The sequence below is a fragment of the Pangasianodon hypophthalmus genome, chromosome 5, assembly GCF_027358585.1.
Source record: "Pangasianodon hypophthalmus isolate fPanHyp1 chromosome 5, fPanHyp1.pri, whole genome shotgun sequence".
Lineage (NCBI taxonomy): Eukaryota > Metazoa > Chordata > Actinopteri > Siluriformes > Pangasiidae > Pangasianodon > Pangasianodon hypophthalmus.
In genome coordinates, this window is record NC_069714.1 from 32,426,789 (window position 1) to 32,446,045 (window position 19,257).

At 40.8% G+C, this 19,257-nt stretch overlaps 1 protein-coding gene across 1 annotated transcript in view; it reads right to left on the reverse strand.

The window, feature by feature from the left end:
* The window catches only part of LOC113531127 (NACHT, LRR and PYD domains-containing protein 12-like), a 31,860-nt gene that overhangs the window by 790 nt on the left and 11,813 nt on the right, over nucleotides 1-19,257 (reverse strand). The window contains exons 8-13 of the mRNA XM_034304694.2: nucleotides 14,074-14,247; nucleotides 11,974-12,147; nucleotides 6,087-6,263; nucleotides 5,084-5,257; nucleotides 3,595-3,771; nucleotides 202-378 (exon numbers count right to left, since the gene is read on the reverse strand). Of these exons, the coding sequence (XP_034160585.2) occupies nucleotides 202-378; nucleotides 3,595-3,771; nucleotides 5,084-5,257; nucleotides 6,087-6,263; nucleotides 11,974-12,147; nucleotides 14,074-14,247 (1,053 nt within the window). The remainder of the gene's footprint in view (nucleotides 1-201; nucleotides 379-3,594; nucleotides 3,772-5,083; nucleotides 5,258-6,086; nucleotides 6,264-11,973; nucleotides 12,148-14,073; nucleotides 14,248-19,257) is intronic.

Sequence of the window (19,257 nt, forward strand, 5' to 3'; positions counted from 1 at the left end):
AATTATATTTATAATACACAAACCAGTATCATACACATGATCTGAAAATATCTCTCTCTCTCTCTCTCTCTCTCTCTCTCACACACACACACAGCCATTTTCTGTCTGCATGAATCCCAGAAATCACAATAATTCAAATAATAATAAAACAAACATATTAAAGCTAATTCCCACTATATAAATGCATCACGAGTAACTCACTGTAGTTTCTCCAGTCTACAATGTGCATCTTTAACTAGATCAGAGAGCAGCTTCACTCCTGATTCTCCTGGTGTATTATAGTCCAGGTTCAGTTCTTTCAAGTGTGATGAAAGGTTTGATTTCAGAGCTGAAGCCAGAAAAGCACAGCCTTTGCTTGTAATACTGCAGTCAGACAGCCTACGGAGGGGAACAAACACTTTACATCATTTCACATCCATATTAATTCATCAGTCAATCAATCAACTCATCTTCAGTAAGCATTTTATCCTCGTCAGAGGTGTAGTGGATCCTTTTACCCCAGCAACACTAGGTAAAAGTTGGTAATACATCACAGTACATCACAGGTTTACATCCTTATGCATCTCATATATGTTTAATATTGATGTAGTAGAATTTCATACTGCGTAGGCATTTTCTGGTCAAGTTAATTGTGTGTATGTTACTAGTTTAAAGGTTTAATTGTTTCTTTGCCAGATAATAAGATATTTTTAAGATATTAAGAAAAGATGTTCAAAGAACATTGGTAGGCAGTTTAATCAAGCTCTTATAATAGAATCTGAAACATTGAAATTTCTTTTTAATCATTTACCAATTTGAGAATCCCATAGAAAAACATATAAACTGAACTGGTTATGGCACCTAAGAAAGAATACAGCTCCAAGACCTCCCAAATCCAAATTTCATCTCACACATCCTAAAATTTAGATCTTCGACAAAAAACACAAGCAAATAAACAGGCACATTTCTCAGGATTTTTTTTCCTAATCTTCAATTCAAGGTTTGATGAGATGTGCATTCTGAGATGCTTTTCCACTCATCACGATGTTTTTTGTTTTTCGCAGCATTCTGTGTAAAGTCTAGAGTATATATGCCTCTGGTCAGAAGTTTTAGAGTACCCATATTTATGCAGTTCAATGTCTCAGTGTACGTCACATAAGAAAGCATGACATTGTTTTTCTTTAACAAAATTGAATCTAATTTTTTTAACTCATCAGATTAGCCACTGTTTGCAGATATATCACCCGAATATACTCGAGGCATTCTTTCTACAGTGGAAATCCAACACTGTTCAGAAAGTTCTTCCCAACACTGGTGCAGAAGTTCCCACAAATGTGTTGCTTTGCTTTCAACCTTCTGTCCAGTTTATCCCAAATCAGCTTGAACTGCAGCTCGAAGTCTTCCCTTCACAGATGAAACTGAGACTTGCGTACTTCGGCCAGTGTTAAGCTGTGCTTGAAAGCATTGTCCTTTGAGCTGCCAATCACACAAGCTTTTGAGTCTCAGAAACTTGTCTTCTGATTCGGTTGAGTTGCCAAACCTCTTCCTGTCAGAGCTTCCTCCAGTTTCTGAGTACCTTTTTTTATGCAGTAGGAAACTGTACTCACTAACACCCTGGATTTCTGTGCAATTTGTCTAAAGGCAAGACCTACACTTTTAAGGGTTATAATGTTCTGTCTTTCTTCCTTTGTTAATTGCCTTTTCTCACCATCATAATACCAATATACTACATCCTGCAGTGCAGTATTGTCCAAATACTGCCCCATAACGATGTAGTAACACAGTCTGTTCCAACACTGCTTTTCTGCAGACAGAGGGTTTGTAAGTAATCAGCAAATGTTGGGACACTTGTGGGAATTGTTTACTTACATTTGTGCAGAACAGCTGTAAGTTGTTAACCAGTGACTTGCTCCCTGAAAAAGGCCTTCTAATAACTCTGAAATTTATATTATTTTTCAGTTTTCAGTTTATTGTTAATAGTTTTTAACCTCTGTCAGTTTAACACTTACCTTTGTATCATTTTGGATTATTCAGACTGCTTAAAAGTCAATAAAAACAGGAAAAATTGGGGTGTTCTAAAACTTTTGAAGGACTTCACCATAATGGACTCCATGAAGTTTTGTCTAAATTCACCTCTAGGTCTCAATAGAATTCACAAATTTGTAAAACTGCTCATAATGTTTTGCTGCTCAACATCAACTCAAGATTCTTGTTTCTCTTGATTTCCTCAAAGATGTCCAATGTTGTGCATGTAATGAATTTGTGATTTAATAAAAATGTAATACATTTTAACTGTTTTTCCAGAGACCAACTTGAACAAAACTTGTTTATCAGATTTTTGAAATGATGGACAGTGAATCCATAGCACACAATCGAATTTGATGGAGAAGTTGCCAAACAGCAAGTGAGGGCATATCTCTGCAACGGAGTGACCCATTGAGACCAAACATTGTAGGTGAATAAATGACATATATTACATTTCTGTCTCTTAAATTTCTGTCTTGATTGCCCCTTTATTATTTATTTCTGTTGCTATTATTGTACTGCTGTAGACTGCCTAAGCCTCACAAAAAGCATTTCAATGTACATTGTCACTGACACTTGTATATATAATAAAAATAAATAACAATAAAAAAACAAATAAACTTGAAACTTGACCTTGAAACTTGACATTGTCCTAAGGGTTTCCTAGAAAGTTTGTCTAAATCCCCTGTAGGGGGTGATATAATTCACAGAGAGTATGAAATGTAAGCAATTTGGGATCTGCCAAATGAGATTTCTTCCATTTTTAATAAAATTAAATAAAAACAGATTTTTTTGCTTCTTCACCTACAATATTTTGTCCAATCATCATGAAATTTGTATCATCCGTAACCTGCAAATGAATCTGATGCCTACATGCCTAAAGGGAAGTGAGGAGTTATCTCAGAAGCACTTTTACATATTGACACCAAACTCCTCAAATACATTTAGCACCGTGATCTAAAGTTAAGAAGCAAGACTTCACTTCATTTGCAACTTGGAAAGGCTATTAAAAACAGGAAGTATGGTGATATATCTCAGAAACAGCTTGGTGTTTTGACTTCAAACTTTGGGGATCCCACTGGCTTCTGGTCTCCCTCTATCACTAAAGGGTGTGGACAGAAATGCTTGGCCCTCTTAATCAATGCTTACAGCTATATTTATTCTAATATGATAGTATTTTGAATAATATGACATTTTATTGATACTGAACAGGGATGTACTCACTTTCATTTCATATTGTATGTCATGCTGAAATTTATGTTTTGGCTGTAAATACTTTTAAAAAATTCTCGAGGACTGAATTTTATGTCATGAACTAAGGGGTCTGTAATTGTAACAGATTAGTGCTTTGTCAGCTTATCATTTAAACCATGTTTGTGTAAATTGTGGAGTGAAAATTGACTTAAGTACAAGTGTAATGCCCCAAGTAAATAGTTAACTCTGAATAAGGTCCAAAATTTTGTGTGTCTATAAAATAAAGTAACAGCAAGTCATCAATTTTCTACAGTATTTTTAAATAGCCGGGACAGCCAGACTGTGTGTGTGTGTGTGTGTGTGTGTTTATAAAGCCTCAATAAGCGAGTAACCCACTGTAGTGTCTCCAGTTTACAGTGTGGATCCTTCAGTAGATCAGAGAGCAGCTTCACTCCTGATTCTCCCGGATTGTTGCCGTTCAAGTTCAGTTCTTTCAGGTGTGATGAAGGGTTTGTTTTCAGCGCTGAAGCCAGAGAAGCACAGCCCTCACCTGTAATACGGCAGCGGTCAAGACTGCAGGGAGAAAAGGAGAAAAACTTTTATTTACATTCCAATACACAAAATAAAACAAGTGATTTCTAATGCAATGTTAAAAACCTTAATTTTTTCCTTATCTGTCTCCCACATTAACTCCATATGAAACAAAAAGGAATAAAACATAAATGTGTAATGACAAGAATGTCAAGTATTTCTTGTCATTTTCTGCCAAGGAGTATCTGTACAGATCTCAACATTCTGGCAGACATCTCTTCATCTATAACGGATTATCAGATGAAACGAAATCCTACAAAGACTGAGCTGATGTACGTCCTTAGAGATGTGGCCCCATGTCAAGATGTGGAGAGAGGTCAAGACAACTCTCAGATCACACCATCTGATAATCCAACCTTGGAGTAGTTGTGGCCAACCAAAATTCCTTTCCTCACCACACCTTGCTAACCTGACTCAGTCACTGCTACACTCCCTCAACTGGCTTCCTGAAGCTGCTGCATCAGATTTAAAACATTGATTCTACAAAACTAAAAACTCACTAGTCTCCACCTATCTTAAAGCACTTATCACACTACTTTCTGCACCATGCTCCCTTAGAGTGCTTAGCATGATCAATTGGATCGACCACCTCTCAAGGTACAAGGTAATGTCTTCTCTGTCCTGCACCCAGGTGGTGGAATGAACCTTATTTCTTCACCAAGCACTTAAAATATCACCTATTGAATCTAATTTTAAATCCTTTTGTGACGTCCTGGCCATCATGTGGAGAATGAGGATTCAGGAGGCAGGCATGAGAGAGAGTGGCTTTATGTTTATTTTTGCCTTTTTTTCCAGAACCACAGGCTCTCTCTCTGCTGTGCCAAAACTTCCTCATTGCAAGACACAAAACACAAAGAGAGCATCATTAATCACACAGGTGTACGCCTTTTCATTAAATGACCTACTCCTTCAAAAAGACTCTGTCCTTCATTCACAATCAGTGATAGACAGCAGTGGCAGTGTGTTTTCTTTCATGTTGTTCTAACCTCACTCTAACAGGGTTTCAGCTCAACGGTTTTCTATGTCCCTGACCAGGTGAACTAGCATGAAGGTATGTTTGATAGAGACTACAAAGCAATTCGCTCTGTGTCTCTGGATCAGGGAGCCTGCTAAATTCTGTAAATGTAAAATATTTAACATATTTACTGTATTTAATATCTAAATATTCATTTGCAATAAGTATCAGTTTGTTTGGATTTTTAAGCATGTTTTTAATAGTGGGTGACTGAGAAAAATAATAAAGCTTTGTAGATACTCTGTGTGTGTGTGTGTGTGTGTGTGTGTGTGTGTGTACCTCAGTGTCTCCAGTGTACAGTGTGGATTCTCCAGTCCAGCAGAGAGCAGCTTCACTCCTGAATCCTGCAGATTATTGTTACTCAGGTCCAGTTCTCTCAGACTGGAGGAGTTTGAGCCGAGAACTGAGGACAGAACTCTACAGCATTCCTCTGTGAGATTACACTTCCGTAGGCTGGGAGAGAAATTATTACACATTAAAACACTGACATCTCACACACACACACACACAGCCCCAGATTCTATGTTGAAGTTCATTATTTTATATAGTACAGTTGCTTTTCACAAATATAGTACAGTTAATTTCCCAGTACATACAGAACAGTCTGCAGCCTTAAATCACCACCATCAAAGGGTATATTGAAACAAACAATATATCAAGAGATGTTACGCATGTGTGGTCTGGATTTAATTTTACAATAATTGCTCACAAGAGTATTCAGACCTCAGACATAACTATAGGCTTATGTACTAAAAATGATGTGTGCTAGACTTCTGGCAAAATGGGCAACTTTGGAGATGTGGACTACACTCATGTGATTTTAATAAACTTAATGGGTAACAAGCTGCTGCATAACCCAACTCTGAATATGAGGAACTTTCTCCACATAAATATTGATGTAAATTTTGAACCAGTGTCGCTGACTATAGCCATATGTGTGTATCTTTTGTGAGTCCATAAATTAATTAATTCAATAAATTAATTAATTCCCTACAGTGTTTTTGTACCCCATAATTCCATGAATATCACATTTGATATGTGCATTTGGCAGGCTCTCATTTCACTTGAGATTGTCTATAATGTGTACTTGTTAGCATGTGTTTAGTGCCCGCTAGTTGGTCTTCAGTGAAATATGATTGTGCTGCATGTGTTTACATGTGAAAGATACATGTGAACTGGGAAATAATGTGATCTCAGTGACTTCGACTGTGGCATGGATGTTGGTGACAGACAGACTGGTTTTAGTATTTCAGAAACTTCAGACAATAATTGAATAACTCACTGTAATGTCTCTAGTTTACAGCGAGGATCCTTCAGTAGATCAGAGAGCAGCTTCACTCCTGATTCTACTGGTTTATTGTAGTTCAGGTCCAGTTCTCTCAGGTTTGATGAAGGGTTTGATTTCAGAGCTGAAGCCAGCGCAGCACAGCCCTTAAATGTAATATTGCAATTAAACAGCCTGGAAAGAGGGAGGAAAGCTCTTTAAATTTATGGTCCAACACACACAATAAAACGTTTTTGCAATGAAATGCAAAGAAAACACATTTATTATTTATTATTTCTCCGACATCTGTCTCTCACATTAAAAAGGAAAAAAACACAAATATTTAATGACAAGAAGATATTCTGTATTTAATGTGACAGACCCAGAAGTAACAAATTCTCAACATCCACAAGGCCAGCAGGTTTAATGTTATTGATATTAAATAGGCATTTAGAAATATGAAACTAAATACATGAGAAGGCAAAACACATCAGGACTAGACATAAGATCAGGCAACAACTAGAAAAACAAGTGCATGAGAGTGTTAAGCAGTTCTTAACCATGGGTGAGAATATGGCAGCGCATGCAGGCCATCACATGTGTGCTTTAAGTTCTATCTTGAATTTATTCTCTACTGGTAAGGTAAGTCTCTGACTTTGTGTACTATCTACTTGACTCAGTTGGATCTAGATTCTTGCCACTAGAATTGTTGTATTGTTGATTCTATTGTATTGTTGATTCTGTTGTGGTGTTTGGAAGTGTCTGTTAGTCTATGCTAATTAGTTCTCTCAGGTGACTAATCAAGAGTAGTTTCAGTCTTCCTTAAGGTGTGAATTGTGGGCAGGGCCTACTAAGATATATTGAAGGTAATATAATTTGCAACAGTTGGACACACACTTTCTAAATTTATCAATGGTGTATGTTTTGTTTAGTTAAGTACTACACATTCCCCCTCAATCTTTATTTTTATCTTCACTAAGCCACAGACATGTGCCTCAAACCAATCTCTGTTGTTGCCTCTCACAGACCCAGAAGCTTTCATGCACAAGCCAGAGGCCGCAGTACCAGTAACCTCATCTACCCTCCTCTGTTGTCTCAATCTCCAACAGTGGTGGTAGGTGGGCTCTGGAACTGCCAGTCTGCTGTAAAGAAAGCTGATTTCATCTCTCCACTCCTTCACCCCTCTCCACATCTCTGACCATCTCTTGGTCTCCTTCACCATCACCCTTCCTGTCCTGCCTAAAACCATCAGCCATCTATATTTCTCTCCCACTCGTAAAAACCTTCACTCTATCTCCCCTTCCTCCTTAGCTTCCTGCACCCTATCATCCCTTCCTGTCCCTGACTCCTTTTCCTCCCTACCATTAGAGCTTGCCACTGACACTTTCCTCTCCTCACTTTCCTCATCCTTGGACCTCCTCTGTCCTCTAACCTCTAAACCCAGGAAGATTTCCAGCCCTGCTCCTTGGCTATCGGATGTGCTGCGCAGTAATTGGAGAGAATTAAGAACAGCAGAGAGGAAGTGGAAGAAATCGCAACTTGACACAGATCTGGTCTCCTATCGTGCTCTCCTGTCCAAATTTTCATCTGAAGTGACTTCTGCTAAGACTGCCTTCTACAAAGAGAAGCTGGAATCCTCTGCACAAGATCCTCGCAAGCTCCACAACATCTTTTCTTCACTGCTCAACCCTCCGGCTCCTCCTGCTCCATCCTCTCTGACTGCTGAAGACTTTGCCACTTTTTATGATGAGAAGATTGGAAAAATCTGCCAGACATTCACTTCTACTCCTGCTCCTACACTGCACACTGAGGATTCTCCTTCTCATTCGCTGACACAGTTTTCTAAACTAACAACAGAAGAGATCCTGCAAATCATCTTATCCTGCAATCCTACCACCTGCCCATTGGATCCAATCCCTTCCACAATGCTCCAGACCATCTCTCAAGACCTCCTCCCCTTCATCACCACTATCATCAATGGCTCCATAACATCTGGTCATGTACCAACTTCATTCAAGAGAGCAAGAGTTATTCCCATCCTGAAGAAACCCACTCTAGATCCCTCTGTCATCAGCAACTACCGACCGGTATCACTTCTCTCTTTTCTTTCTAAAACCCTTGAACGGACTGTCTATAATCAGCTGTCTTGCTATCTCTCACAGAACAACCTCCAAGATCCCAATCAGTCTGGCTTTAAACCGGCACATTCCACAGAGACTGCCCTTTTGGCCGTCACTGAGAAGCTACATGCCGCTAGATCAGCCAAACTGTCTTCAGTCCTCATCCTCCTTGACCTTTCAGCAGCGTTTGACACGGTGAACCACAAGACTCTCCTATCCACCCTCATGAGTCTTGGAATTCGTGGTGCAGCATGGCAATGGTTTGCTTCCTACCTGGAAGATCGGTCATATCAGGTGACATGGAGGGGATCCACATCTGCTCCTCGCAGACTCTCCACTGGTGTTCCACAAGGCTCAGTACTTGGTCCTCTCCTGTTCTCCCTCTATACCCGATCTCTTGGTGCGGTCATATCCTCACATGGGTTTTCATACCACTGCTATGCAGATGACACTCAACTCATCCTCTCCTTCCCTCCCTCAGACTCTCATGTTTCTGCTCGGATATCAGCTTGTCTGGCTGACATCTCATCATGGATGACAACTCACCAGCTGAAACTTAATCCCACCAAAACTGAACTGCTGTTCATCCCATGTGATTCATCCCCATCTCAGGATCTTGCAATCTCGCCTTCGGTTACCGCACGCAATCTTGGGGTAACCATGGACAATCAACTGTCCTTCTCCTCTCACATTGCTAATCTAACACGCTCATGTCGATTTCTCCTTTATAACATCAGAAGAATTCGTCCATTTCTTTCCTCACAGGCCACACAGGTGCTTGTTCAGTCCCTTGTCATTTCGAGACTAGACTACTGCAACTCACTCCTGGCAGGTCTGCCTCTGAGCGCCATTCGTCCTCTGCAACTGATCCAGAATGCAGCTGCACGACTGGTTTTCAACCTTCCTAAATTTTCCCACACCACCCCACTGCGCTCCCTCCACTGGCTTCCTGTAGCTGCCCGCATCAGATTTAAAACACTGATGCTCGCCTACAAAGCCAAAAACGGACCAGCACCCACTTATCTCAAAGCACTTATCACACCTCGAGCGCCACCACGCTCCCTCCGATCCTCTAGCACTGCTCGACTGATCCCTCCATCTCTCAGGGTACAAGGAAGGCATGCATCGAGACTCTTCTCTGTTCTGGCCCCAAGGTGGTGGAATGAACTTCCCCTAGATGTCCGAACAGCTGAGTCACTGGCAGTCTTCAAACAACTTCTAAAGACTTACCTCTTCATAAAATACTTAAATTAGCACTTTCACAAAAACAAAACAAAACAAAACAAAAAAAAAAAAAAAAAAACCCTCCCCAACAGAGTTTTGGACTGATGGTATTCCTAGTTTGTGACCTACCGAGCCAATATCAGAATGTATTTTTGATAGACTTCAAAGCACTATTGTAAGTCGCTCTGGATAAGGGCGTCTGCCAAATGCCATAAATGTAAATGTAAATCACTGACTCGGAAACCTCAGTCAGTCTGGATCGGGAACAGCATCTCCAACACCACCATACTGAACAGAGGGCCCCCAGGGCTGTGTGCTCAGTCCACTGCTGTTCACTCTGCTGACTCACAACTGTGTACTTTTACGTTTATGGCATTTTTCAGATGCCCAACTTACAATTACCTCATTTATACAACTGAGCAGTTGAGGGTTAAGGGCCTTGCTCAAGGGCCCAGCAGTGGCAGCTTGGTAATGCTGGGATTTGAACTCTCAACGATGAGTCAGCATACAGAGAGGAGGTGCAGCGGCTTATGGACTGGTGCAGAGCCAACGACCTGTCTCTGAACTTGGGCAAAACTAAAGAGATGGTTGTTGACTTCAGGAGAGCACAGAGCGACCATCCGCAAAGCCACCAGCATTGTGGACGATCTCACATATCCCTCACACAATCTCTTCACCCTCCTGCCGTCTGGCAAACGGCACCAAAGCATCCGGGCCTCACGACCAGACTGTGCAATAGTTTCTTCCCCCATGCCTTCAGACTCTTCAATACTCAGAAACTGGACTAACAACACACACACCCCAACATCCCAACACCCACACACACACTCAACTGAACAACGTTCCACTCCCTTTGCAATTTTTGCACATTTATTTCTTTCTGCTACAGTATTTATAAATTATTGTATATAATTTCTTGTCATTGCTATACTCTCTACCTGGCTGCTATCCCAATAAATGCTACGTCCATATATGGTATAAGCTTATTGCTGAGTACTATGTCATAGTATGTTACGTTTACATTCACAGCAATTTATTATATTGTTATTCTATTGCACTACTTTTATATCTGACACTTAGAACTGTATACTGGTCGGCGTTGCACTGTGTCTTTCTGTGCCTGCTGTCCTGGTTTAGTAGCTATTGTACTGTTTTAGTTATTGCACTGCCTTGTGCTGTTTGCACACGCTTGCATGTGCACTTTATGTAGTAATGTGTAGTCTCATGTAGTTCTGTGCTTTTATATAGCACCCTGACCGTGGAGAAATATTGTTTGGTTTCGATTAATGCCAGTTGCCAGATAGATGCCAATCACCTGTAAAGTGTAAAGAGCGTTCCTGCTAGAGCTCATTTGCATTTAGTGACATCCACAAATCTCCCTAAGAGGAAAAGCTCAGAGAAACCTAATAGCTCAAAATGAAGACAGAATGGTCAAAGACAAAGAAGTTATTTTGACTCATCAACACCAATAAAAAAATATTATTTAGCAGCTCAACAGCCCCTGAAAAGCCCAAAATCTGCATAGCAGTGGTATGAAAACCCATGTGAGGATATGACCACACCAAGAGATCGAGTATAGAGGGAGAACAGGAGAGGACCAAGTACTGAGCCTTGTGGAACACCAGTGGAGAGTCTGTGGGGAGCAGATGTGGATCCTCTCCATGTCACCTGATATGACAGACCTTCCAGGTAGGAAGCAAACCATTGCCATGCTGCACCATGAATTCCAAGACTCATTAGTGTGGACAAGAGAGTTTTGTGGTTCACTGTATAAAACGCTGCTAAAAGGTCAAAGAGGATGAGGAATGACAAAAGGGCAGTCTCCGAGGAATGTGCTGGTTTGAAGCCAGACTGGTTAGGATCTTGGAGGTTGTTCTGTGAGAGGTAGAGAGACAGTTGATTGTAGACAGTTCGTTGGAGAATTTTAGAAAGAAAAGAGACAAGTGATACTGGTCGATAGTCGCTGATGTCAAAGGGAACCAGAGTGGGTTTCTTCAGGATGGGAATAATCCTTGTTCCCTTGAATGCAGTTGGTACATGACCAGATGTTATGGAGCCATTGATGATAGTAATGATGAAAGGGAGGAGGTCTTGTGAGATGGTCTGGAGCATTGTGGAAGGAATTGGATCCAATAGGCAGGTGGTAGGACTGCAGGACAAGATGATGAGATTCGAAAAATGTGCCAGTGAAAGAGAAGGAGATTCCTGAGTGTGTAATGTAGGAGGTGGTGTAGATGTGAAGGTCTGCAGATTTTTTTTCAATCTTCCCATCATAGAAGGTGGTAAAGTCATAAGAAATGACAAGATTTCACAAAACTTTAATTAAACTTGTCTGTGTAATTGAACAAATAATCATCTATTTAAAGTTGACAGTGTAATGTGTGAAAAACAAATGCACTATCTCATCACCAATTATACAATTTGATTGTACAAACCAACACATTTCTTGTGTGAAGGCTGCTATGATCATTTTCATATTACATTTGCTCATATCCAGCTTGATAAATGTGGCTCAATATGTGTGTGATCTATATCCAGAGTGTGAAAGTGATAAATCTCACCTCAGTGTCTCCAATTTACAGTGTGGATTCTCCAGTCCAGCAGAGAGCAGCTTCACTCCTGAATCCTGCAGGTTATTGTAACTCAGGTCCAGTTCTCTCAGACTGGAGGAGTTTGAGCTGAGAACTGAGGACAGAACTCTACAGCTTTTCCCTGTGAGATTACAACTCCACAACCTGGGAAATAAATGATGATCCAGTATCTAGCATAAGTATTTACAATTTATTTTAAAACCTGGAACAAAAACGCATTTACTTTGGATTGTATATCATGGATATATTATCAAGAATCATAAATTAGGTAAAATTACTTTTTTGGCTAAATTATTTATAATTCTTTTTTGTGAAAGCCCTAAATTACTTCAGGTGCAACTGCTCTCCATCAGAGGTCACATAATTAGTTGGATTCGTAATGGAATTTATTATTGTTTCAACTTGTGTGAAATTAAAGTGTCACTTTATGTGTCATTTAAGGTGTCACACTGTTGATAACTTCAGTTTGATAGAAGAAACTTAAAACTCTAACGATGCTCATAGTCAAGTTCTTTTTAACACACTTAGCACTACTTGACTTTATAGTATATTATAGTAGATTTACAGAAGAGAAATTATTTATAATTGCACTATTCAGTGTCACACAGATGAAGTCTGAGTCTGGTTCCTCTCAAGGTTTCTTCTTATCATCTCAGGGAGATTTTCCTCACCACCATCACCTCTGGCTTGCTTATTAGGGATTTATACATTTATAAATTAAACTTTTGTACCTAGATTTCTGTAAAGTTGCTTTGTGGCAATGTTCACTTTTAAAAGCGCCATACAAATAAAATTGAATTGAATTTAATTAGATGGCCAAGGGTAACTTTGAAGGTGCTGAAGAGAAGGGAGATGCTCATATGGGAGAAGCTGTTTACAAGACATAGCCTGGACACTCCACAAAGCTGGGCTTTGTGGGAGCGTGATGTGAAGAAAGCCATTAGCCAAGCTGGAGATACAGGATATGAGATAGCGAATGTGTAGGAAAAGGTCTTATGGTCAGATGAGACCAAAAGTGAAATTTTGGCCTTGGCACAAAGTGTTACATTTGGCAGAAACCCAACATTCCTCATCAGCCTAAGTTCACCATCCCCACTGTGAAGCAAGGTGGCAGTAGCATCATGTTGTGGAGATGTTTTTATCAGCAAGACCTGGAAAAGTGGATTGGTTTAACAAACCGGACTTCATGTGAAAACTGTGATGAATTTACTGATTGCACAATTGCACTATTTGTCCATGTAGTACACAGTTATAGAAGGGAATGATTTATAATCGCACTATCGGGTGTCACCCAGATGAGGATGGTTCCCTTTAGAGTCTGGTTCCTCTCAAGCTTTCTTCCTCATATCATCTCAGGGAGTTTTTCCTCACCACCTCACTCCAAGTAGCTCATTAGGGATAAATTCACATATGTACAATTTATTTTGGTTTGATTTAATTTGAATGTGCTTATTTCTTTAAAGCTGCTTTGTGACAATGTGCATTAAAAGCGCTATACAAATAAAATTGAATTGAATTTAATTGAATGGTCAGTGCTGAGGGAAGGAAGGAGCCAACAGGACAGTGTCCCTAAGCATACTGCCAAAGCTGTGCCAAAAAGTAGTTCAAAACAAAGAACCTAAATTGCTGCTCACCAGCAGTCTCCAACCAATCTGACCAAGTTTGACCAATTTTGCCAAGAAGTATAGGAAAAACATCAGGATCTAGATGTGCAAAGCTGACAGATACTCGCAGCCAAAGGTAGCTCTTCCAGTGACCCAGGGGGAATGAATACTTATGCAACTAACAACTGTGAGCATTTTTGTTTCATTAAACAAATAAAAAATAATATACTTTGCACCTTCAATGGTAGACATAAACCAGAATGAAGTCCATTTCAGTTCCAGGTTATAACATTACAGAATGCGGAAAAGTTCAAGTGGGTGAATACTTACATAGTTTTAGAACAAATCATGTTAGACACTGTAATCTATTTGAGAAGGGTTGTATTTTTATGTTTACATTCAACCATGAGTTAGAAGCATGTAGTGGGTAAACAGAATATAAGAGTGTGTGTGTGTGTGTGTGTACCTCAGTATCTCCAGTGTACAGTGTGGATTCTCCAGTCCAGCAGAGAGCAGCTTCACTCCTGAATCCTTCAGTTTGTTGTTACTCAGGTCCAGTTCTCTCAGACTGGAGGAGTTTGAGCTGAGAACTGAGGACAGAACTCTACAGCTTTCCTCTGAGAGGTTACACCAACGCAACCTGTGAGAGAAATTATGACAGAACATTGATGTCTCTTTCTTTTTTTTCTCTCAAACATGCACACCTTATTAATATGTTATTTTTCCATTCATTTCTATACTACTGTACAGAAATAATGCTGTAGAAGCAAGCAGAATGAAGTAACGACTTATGCATGTATTAACGTTTACATGAAGTATGTAACAAGCAGTAGGTTGAGGCAGGATGAAAATGTATGCAGCGTGTCATTTATTAGGGAGTCTCCACAAAATGTGTTCAAAATCCACAGCATTATTCAAAACACAGCAGCATCAAATAAGGATAAGGATAATCCATAAACACAAATGAAAGGCAGAAATGAATCACAAAAACTGAAGGACAGGTTTCTTTCTGGTTGCTCTCAAGGTTTCTTCCTCTCGTCGCCTCGGGGGGGTTTCCTTCGTAATTAAAATTTTAATTTTATATCCAGATTTCTGTAAAGCTCCTTGTGACAATATCCTTTGTTAAAAGCACTTCATAAATAAAATTGAATTGAATTGAATTATATGAACACTCAAGCCATGCTTACAAATGCATGAATTTCACTGCATTAGAAAAGATGTCAAACTAAGTGACATTTATTTTAAAGAAACATACCAGAAGCACACTTGTCAGGCAAAACATTTCCCAAAAAAGACTGCTATATTTGAATTTTTTTTTTTTTTAAAACAGACATACGGGACATAGACAAAAAAGTGTTGGACACTCAATAGTAGTTTCATTAAAGGTCACAGTTACACTGTTTTAGAAAATGTTAATTTGCCATCCTTTGTTTCACAGAGCATCTTGACAACATCTGGGCATGGAATCAGACAGCTTCTGTAACACTAATGATGAAGGTTTCTTCCAAGTTTCAACAAACAAACTTTCAGTTCATCTGTTTATTGAATCCCATAGTTGTGTCCATTCTTGATTCTGTAGGGGTTAATCAGAATGTAATAGGACCCACCCATAGTGGTGGTCACACTCTTGATCTAATACTAACATTCGGATTAAATATAGAAAATACAGTCACATTTCTGCAGTCTGAAGCTATCTCAGATCATTACCTCATATCATATGCACCTTGCCACGTCACTGCATCAAATGAACATTTACGTCAGCTACTGCACAGAGTTTTTTCAGTAATCTCCCAGAGTTACCAACCATGATTGGATCACCGCCTCATCGCAAAGAACTTGATCAGGCAACTGAATGTTTAGAATCAACGTTCAGCTACACACAAGATAAGGTAGCTCCACTTAAGAGAAAAATAATTAGGGAGAAAAAGCTAGCACCCTGGTATAGCGATCACACACGAACTTTAAAACAGACCACTCGAAAACTAGAGCGTAAATGGCGTCAAACTAAATCGATAGTATTTCAAATAGCATGGAAGGAGAGCCTTTTGAGCTATAAGAAAGCTCTTAGTGCTGCTAGATCAGTGTATCTCTCCACCCTAATTGAAGATATCAGAAATAATCCTAGATTCTTATTTAATACTGTAGCAAAATTAACTAGGAATAAGACCACAACAGAAACACGCACACAATCATTATATAGCAGCGATGACTTCATGAATTTTTTCAAGGGTAAAATTGAAAATATCAGGCTAGAAATTCAGACTATTAATTTAAAACTGGACAATTTTATAACTAACCCTGTAAATGATAATATAATGATATAAGAATGTTTTACTCCCCTTTGAGAGACCGAAGTAATTTCACTAATTTCCTCATAAAAATCATCGACTTGTGTGCTAGATCCTTTACCTACTTGTTTCTTCAAACAGATAATTCCAGAAGCTCTTCTAAAAATATTCATTGCTTCCCTTAGCATTGGTTATGTACCTAAATCTTTTAAACTAGCAGTTGTCAATCCTCTGATTAAAAACCTGACCTTGACCCCTGTCAGCTATCTAACTATAGACCAATATCAAACCTTCCCTTTGTCTCCAAGGTCCTAGAAAAGGTTGTAGCACAGCAGCTATGCTCAAACTTACATAGGAATAACATTCATGAAATGTATCAGTCAGGATTTAGGCCTCATCATAGCACAGAGACAGCGCTGGTTAAAGTGGTAAATGACTTACTACTGGCCTCTGATCAGGGTTGTGTCTCCTTGCTGGTGCTGCTTGACCTTAGTGCAGCTTTTGATACCATTGATCATGCTATTCTCCTCGACAGACTGGAAAATGCAGTAGGCATTAAGGGAACGGCCCTTTCCTGGCTCAGGTCTTATTTGACTGATCGTTATCAGTTTGTAAACATAAATGGTGACTTCTCTTCTCATACTAAGGTAAAGTTTAGTGTTCCGCAAGGTTCTGTTTTAGGCCCACTGCTCTTTTCTCTATATATGCTACCTCTGGGCAAAATTATCCGTAAGCATGGTATTAGCTTCCACTGTTACGCTGATGACACACAGTTGTATGTTTCAGCAAAGCCAGATGACAGACACCAGCTTAATAAAGCTGAGGAATGTGTAAAAGACATTAGAAACTGGATGTTTATTAACTTTCTCTTACTTAATTCTGACAAGACAGAAGTACTTGTACTAGGACCACATGCAGCTAGAAGTAAGCTTTCTGATGACATAATAACTCTGGATGACCTTTCTGTTTCATCATGTGCAGCAGTAAAAGACCTTAGTGTGATTATCGACTCTAGTCTTTCTTTTGAAGCTCATGTAGATAATATAACTAGGATCACTTTCTTTAATCTCAGAAATATTGCTAAAATAAGAAATATATTGTCACTACACGATGCAGAAAAACTAGTTCATGCTTTTGTTACCTCTAGGTTGGATTATTGTAATGCCTTACTGTCTGGATGTTCCAGTAGGAGCATAAATAAGCTCCAGTTAGTCCAGAATGCAGCAGCGAGAGTCCTTACTAGAACCAGAAGATATGACCACATCACCCCTATCTTATCCACACTGCATTGGCTCCCAAACAAATTTTGTATTGATTATAAAATACTACTATTGACCATGGCCTAATGGTTAGAGACTCGGACTTGCAACCCAAAGGTGAACCTGAAGGTTGTGGGTTCGAGTCTCGAGTCTCGGGTCTGCCAGGGATTTTAGGTGGGGGGGAGTGAATGACCAGCGCTCTCTCCCACCCTCAATACCACGACTGAGGTGAGACCCTTGAGCAAGGCAAGGAACCCCCAACTGCTCCCCGGGCGCTGCAGCAAAAGGCTGCCCACTGCTCCGGGTGTGTGTGTGTGCACTTGGATGGGTTAAATGCAGAGCACAAATTCCTAGTATGGGTCACCATACTTGGCCACACTTCACTTCACTATAAAGCACTAAATGGTCTCGCTCCACAGTACCTGATTGAACTTTTGGTCTTTTATGATCCGCCACGCCTACTCAGATCAAAAGGTGCAGGCTATTTGTTGGTACCTCGAATAGTGCGTGCTACAGCTGGGGGTAGAGCTTTCTCTTACAAAGCCCCACAGTTATGGAACAGCCTTCCACTTAGTGTTCGGGGCTCAGACACAGTCTCAGTGTTTAAGTCAAGGCTGAAAACATATTTGTTTAGTCAAGCCTTTTGTGAATAGTTTTCTTAGGTACAGGAGCAGGTCTGGAGGGTTTCACAGGCATAGAGTGTTGTGGTGAACTGGGATGTTTGAATGCTGTCGCCTCCCCACTCTCACACGTTCACTCAGGTTTGTTGACGGTGGAGTGGCTGCTCCTTTATGTCCCAGGACTCCCTCATGTCTGTGTTAGCTTCTGGCTCTCCCTTTTAGTTATGCTGTCATAGCTAGTCTTGCCGGAGTCCCTGCTTACTGTCTGCACGCAAAGTACATTGTCCTTAACCATTAGAGGACAAAAGCTTACCTAACAATCTCTCTCTCCCTCACTCTTGTTGAGCTACACATGCTACTTCTGAGATGCCAGTGATTCTGATGCCCCTTCTGCTCCCCGGACCTGCCTGACCCATCCATTCTCATTGGTTGAGTTCACTCGCTGCTGCTGGGGCCCCATATGGATGACCTGAAGAACTGTTTGGATAGCCGGGAATGGTTCCACCTGGGGGCCGTGGAGATGGCTTGGGGATCTCATAAGGGGAGCTGTACTGTGATGGCTTTGGGACTGCAGTTGCCAGGAGCAGCTTCGTACTCAGGTCTCCATCAGCGAACAGTGGATAGATTTTAGCCAACCGAACTTCTTGTGAAAACTTCATTCCTCAGCAGCTGATTGGAAAGCTGAACCTGCTGGGCCTGAACACCTCCCTCTGCAACTGGATCCTGGACTTCCTGACTGGGAGACCTCAGTCAGTCCGGATCGGGAACAGCATCTCCAACACCACCACACTGAGTACTGGGGCCCCACAGGGCTGTGTGCTCAGTCCATTGCTGTTCACTCTGCTGACTCACGACTGTGTAGCAATGCACAGCTCGAATCACATCATCAAGTTCGCCGATGACACGACCGTGGTGGGTCTCATCAGCAAGAACCACGAGTCAGCATACAGAGAGGAGGTGCAGCGGCTAATGGACTGGTGCAAAGCCAACAACCTGTCTCTGAATGTGGACAAAACTAAAGAGATGGTTGTTGACTTCAGAAGAGCATAGAATGACCACTCTCCGCTGAACATCGACGGCTCCTCCGTGGAGATCGTCAAGAGCACCAAGTTTCTTGGTGTTCACCTGGCGGAGAACCTCACCTGGTCGCTCAACACCAGCTCCGTAACAAAGAAAGCCCAGCAGCGCCTGTACTTTCTGCGAAGGCTGAGGAAAGAACATCTTCCACCCTCCATCCTCACCACGTTCTACAGAGGGACTATCGAGAGCATTCTGTGCAGCTGCATCACTGCCTGGTATGGGAATTGCACCGTTTCGGATCGCAAGACCCTGCAGCGGATAGTGAGGACAGCTGAGAAGATCATCGGGGTCTCTCTTCCCTCCATCACAGACATTTACACCTCTCGCTGCATCCGCAAAGCCACCAGCATTGTGGACGATCCCACACACCCCTCACACACACTCTTCACCCTCCTGCCATCTG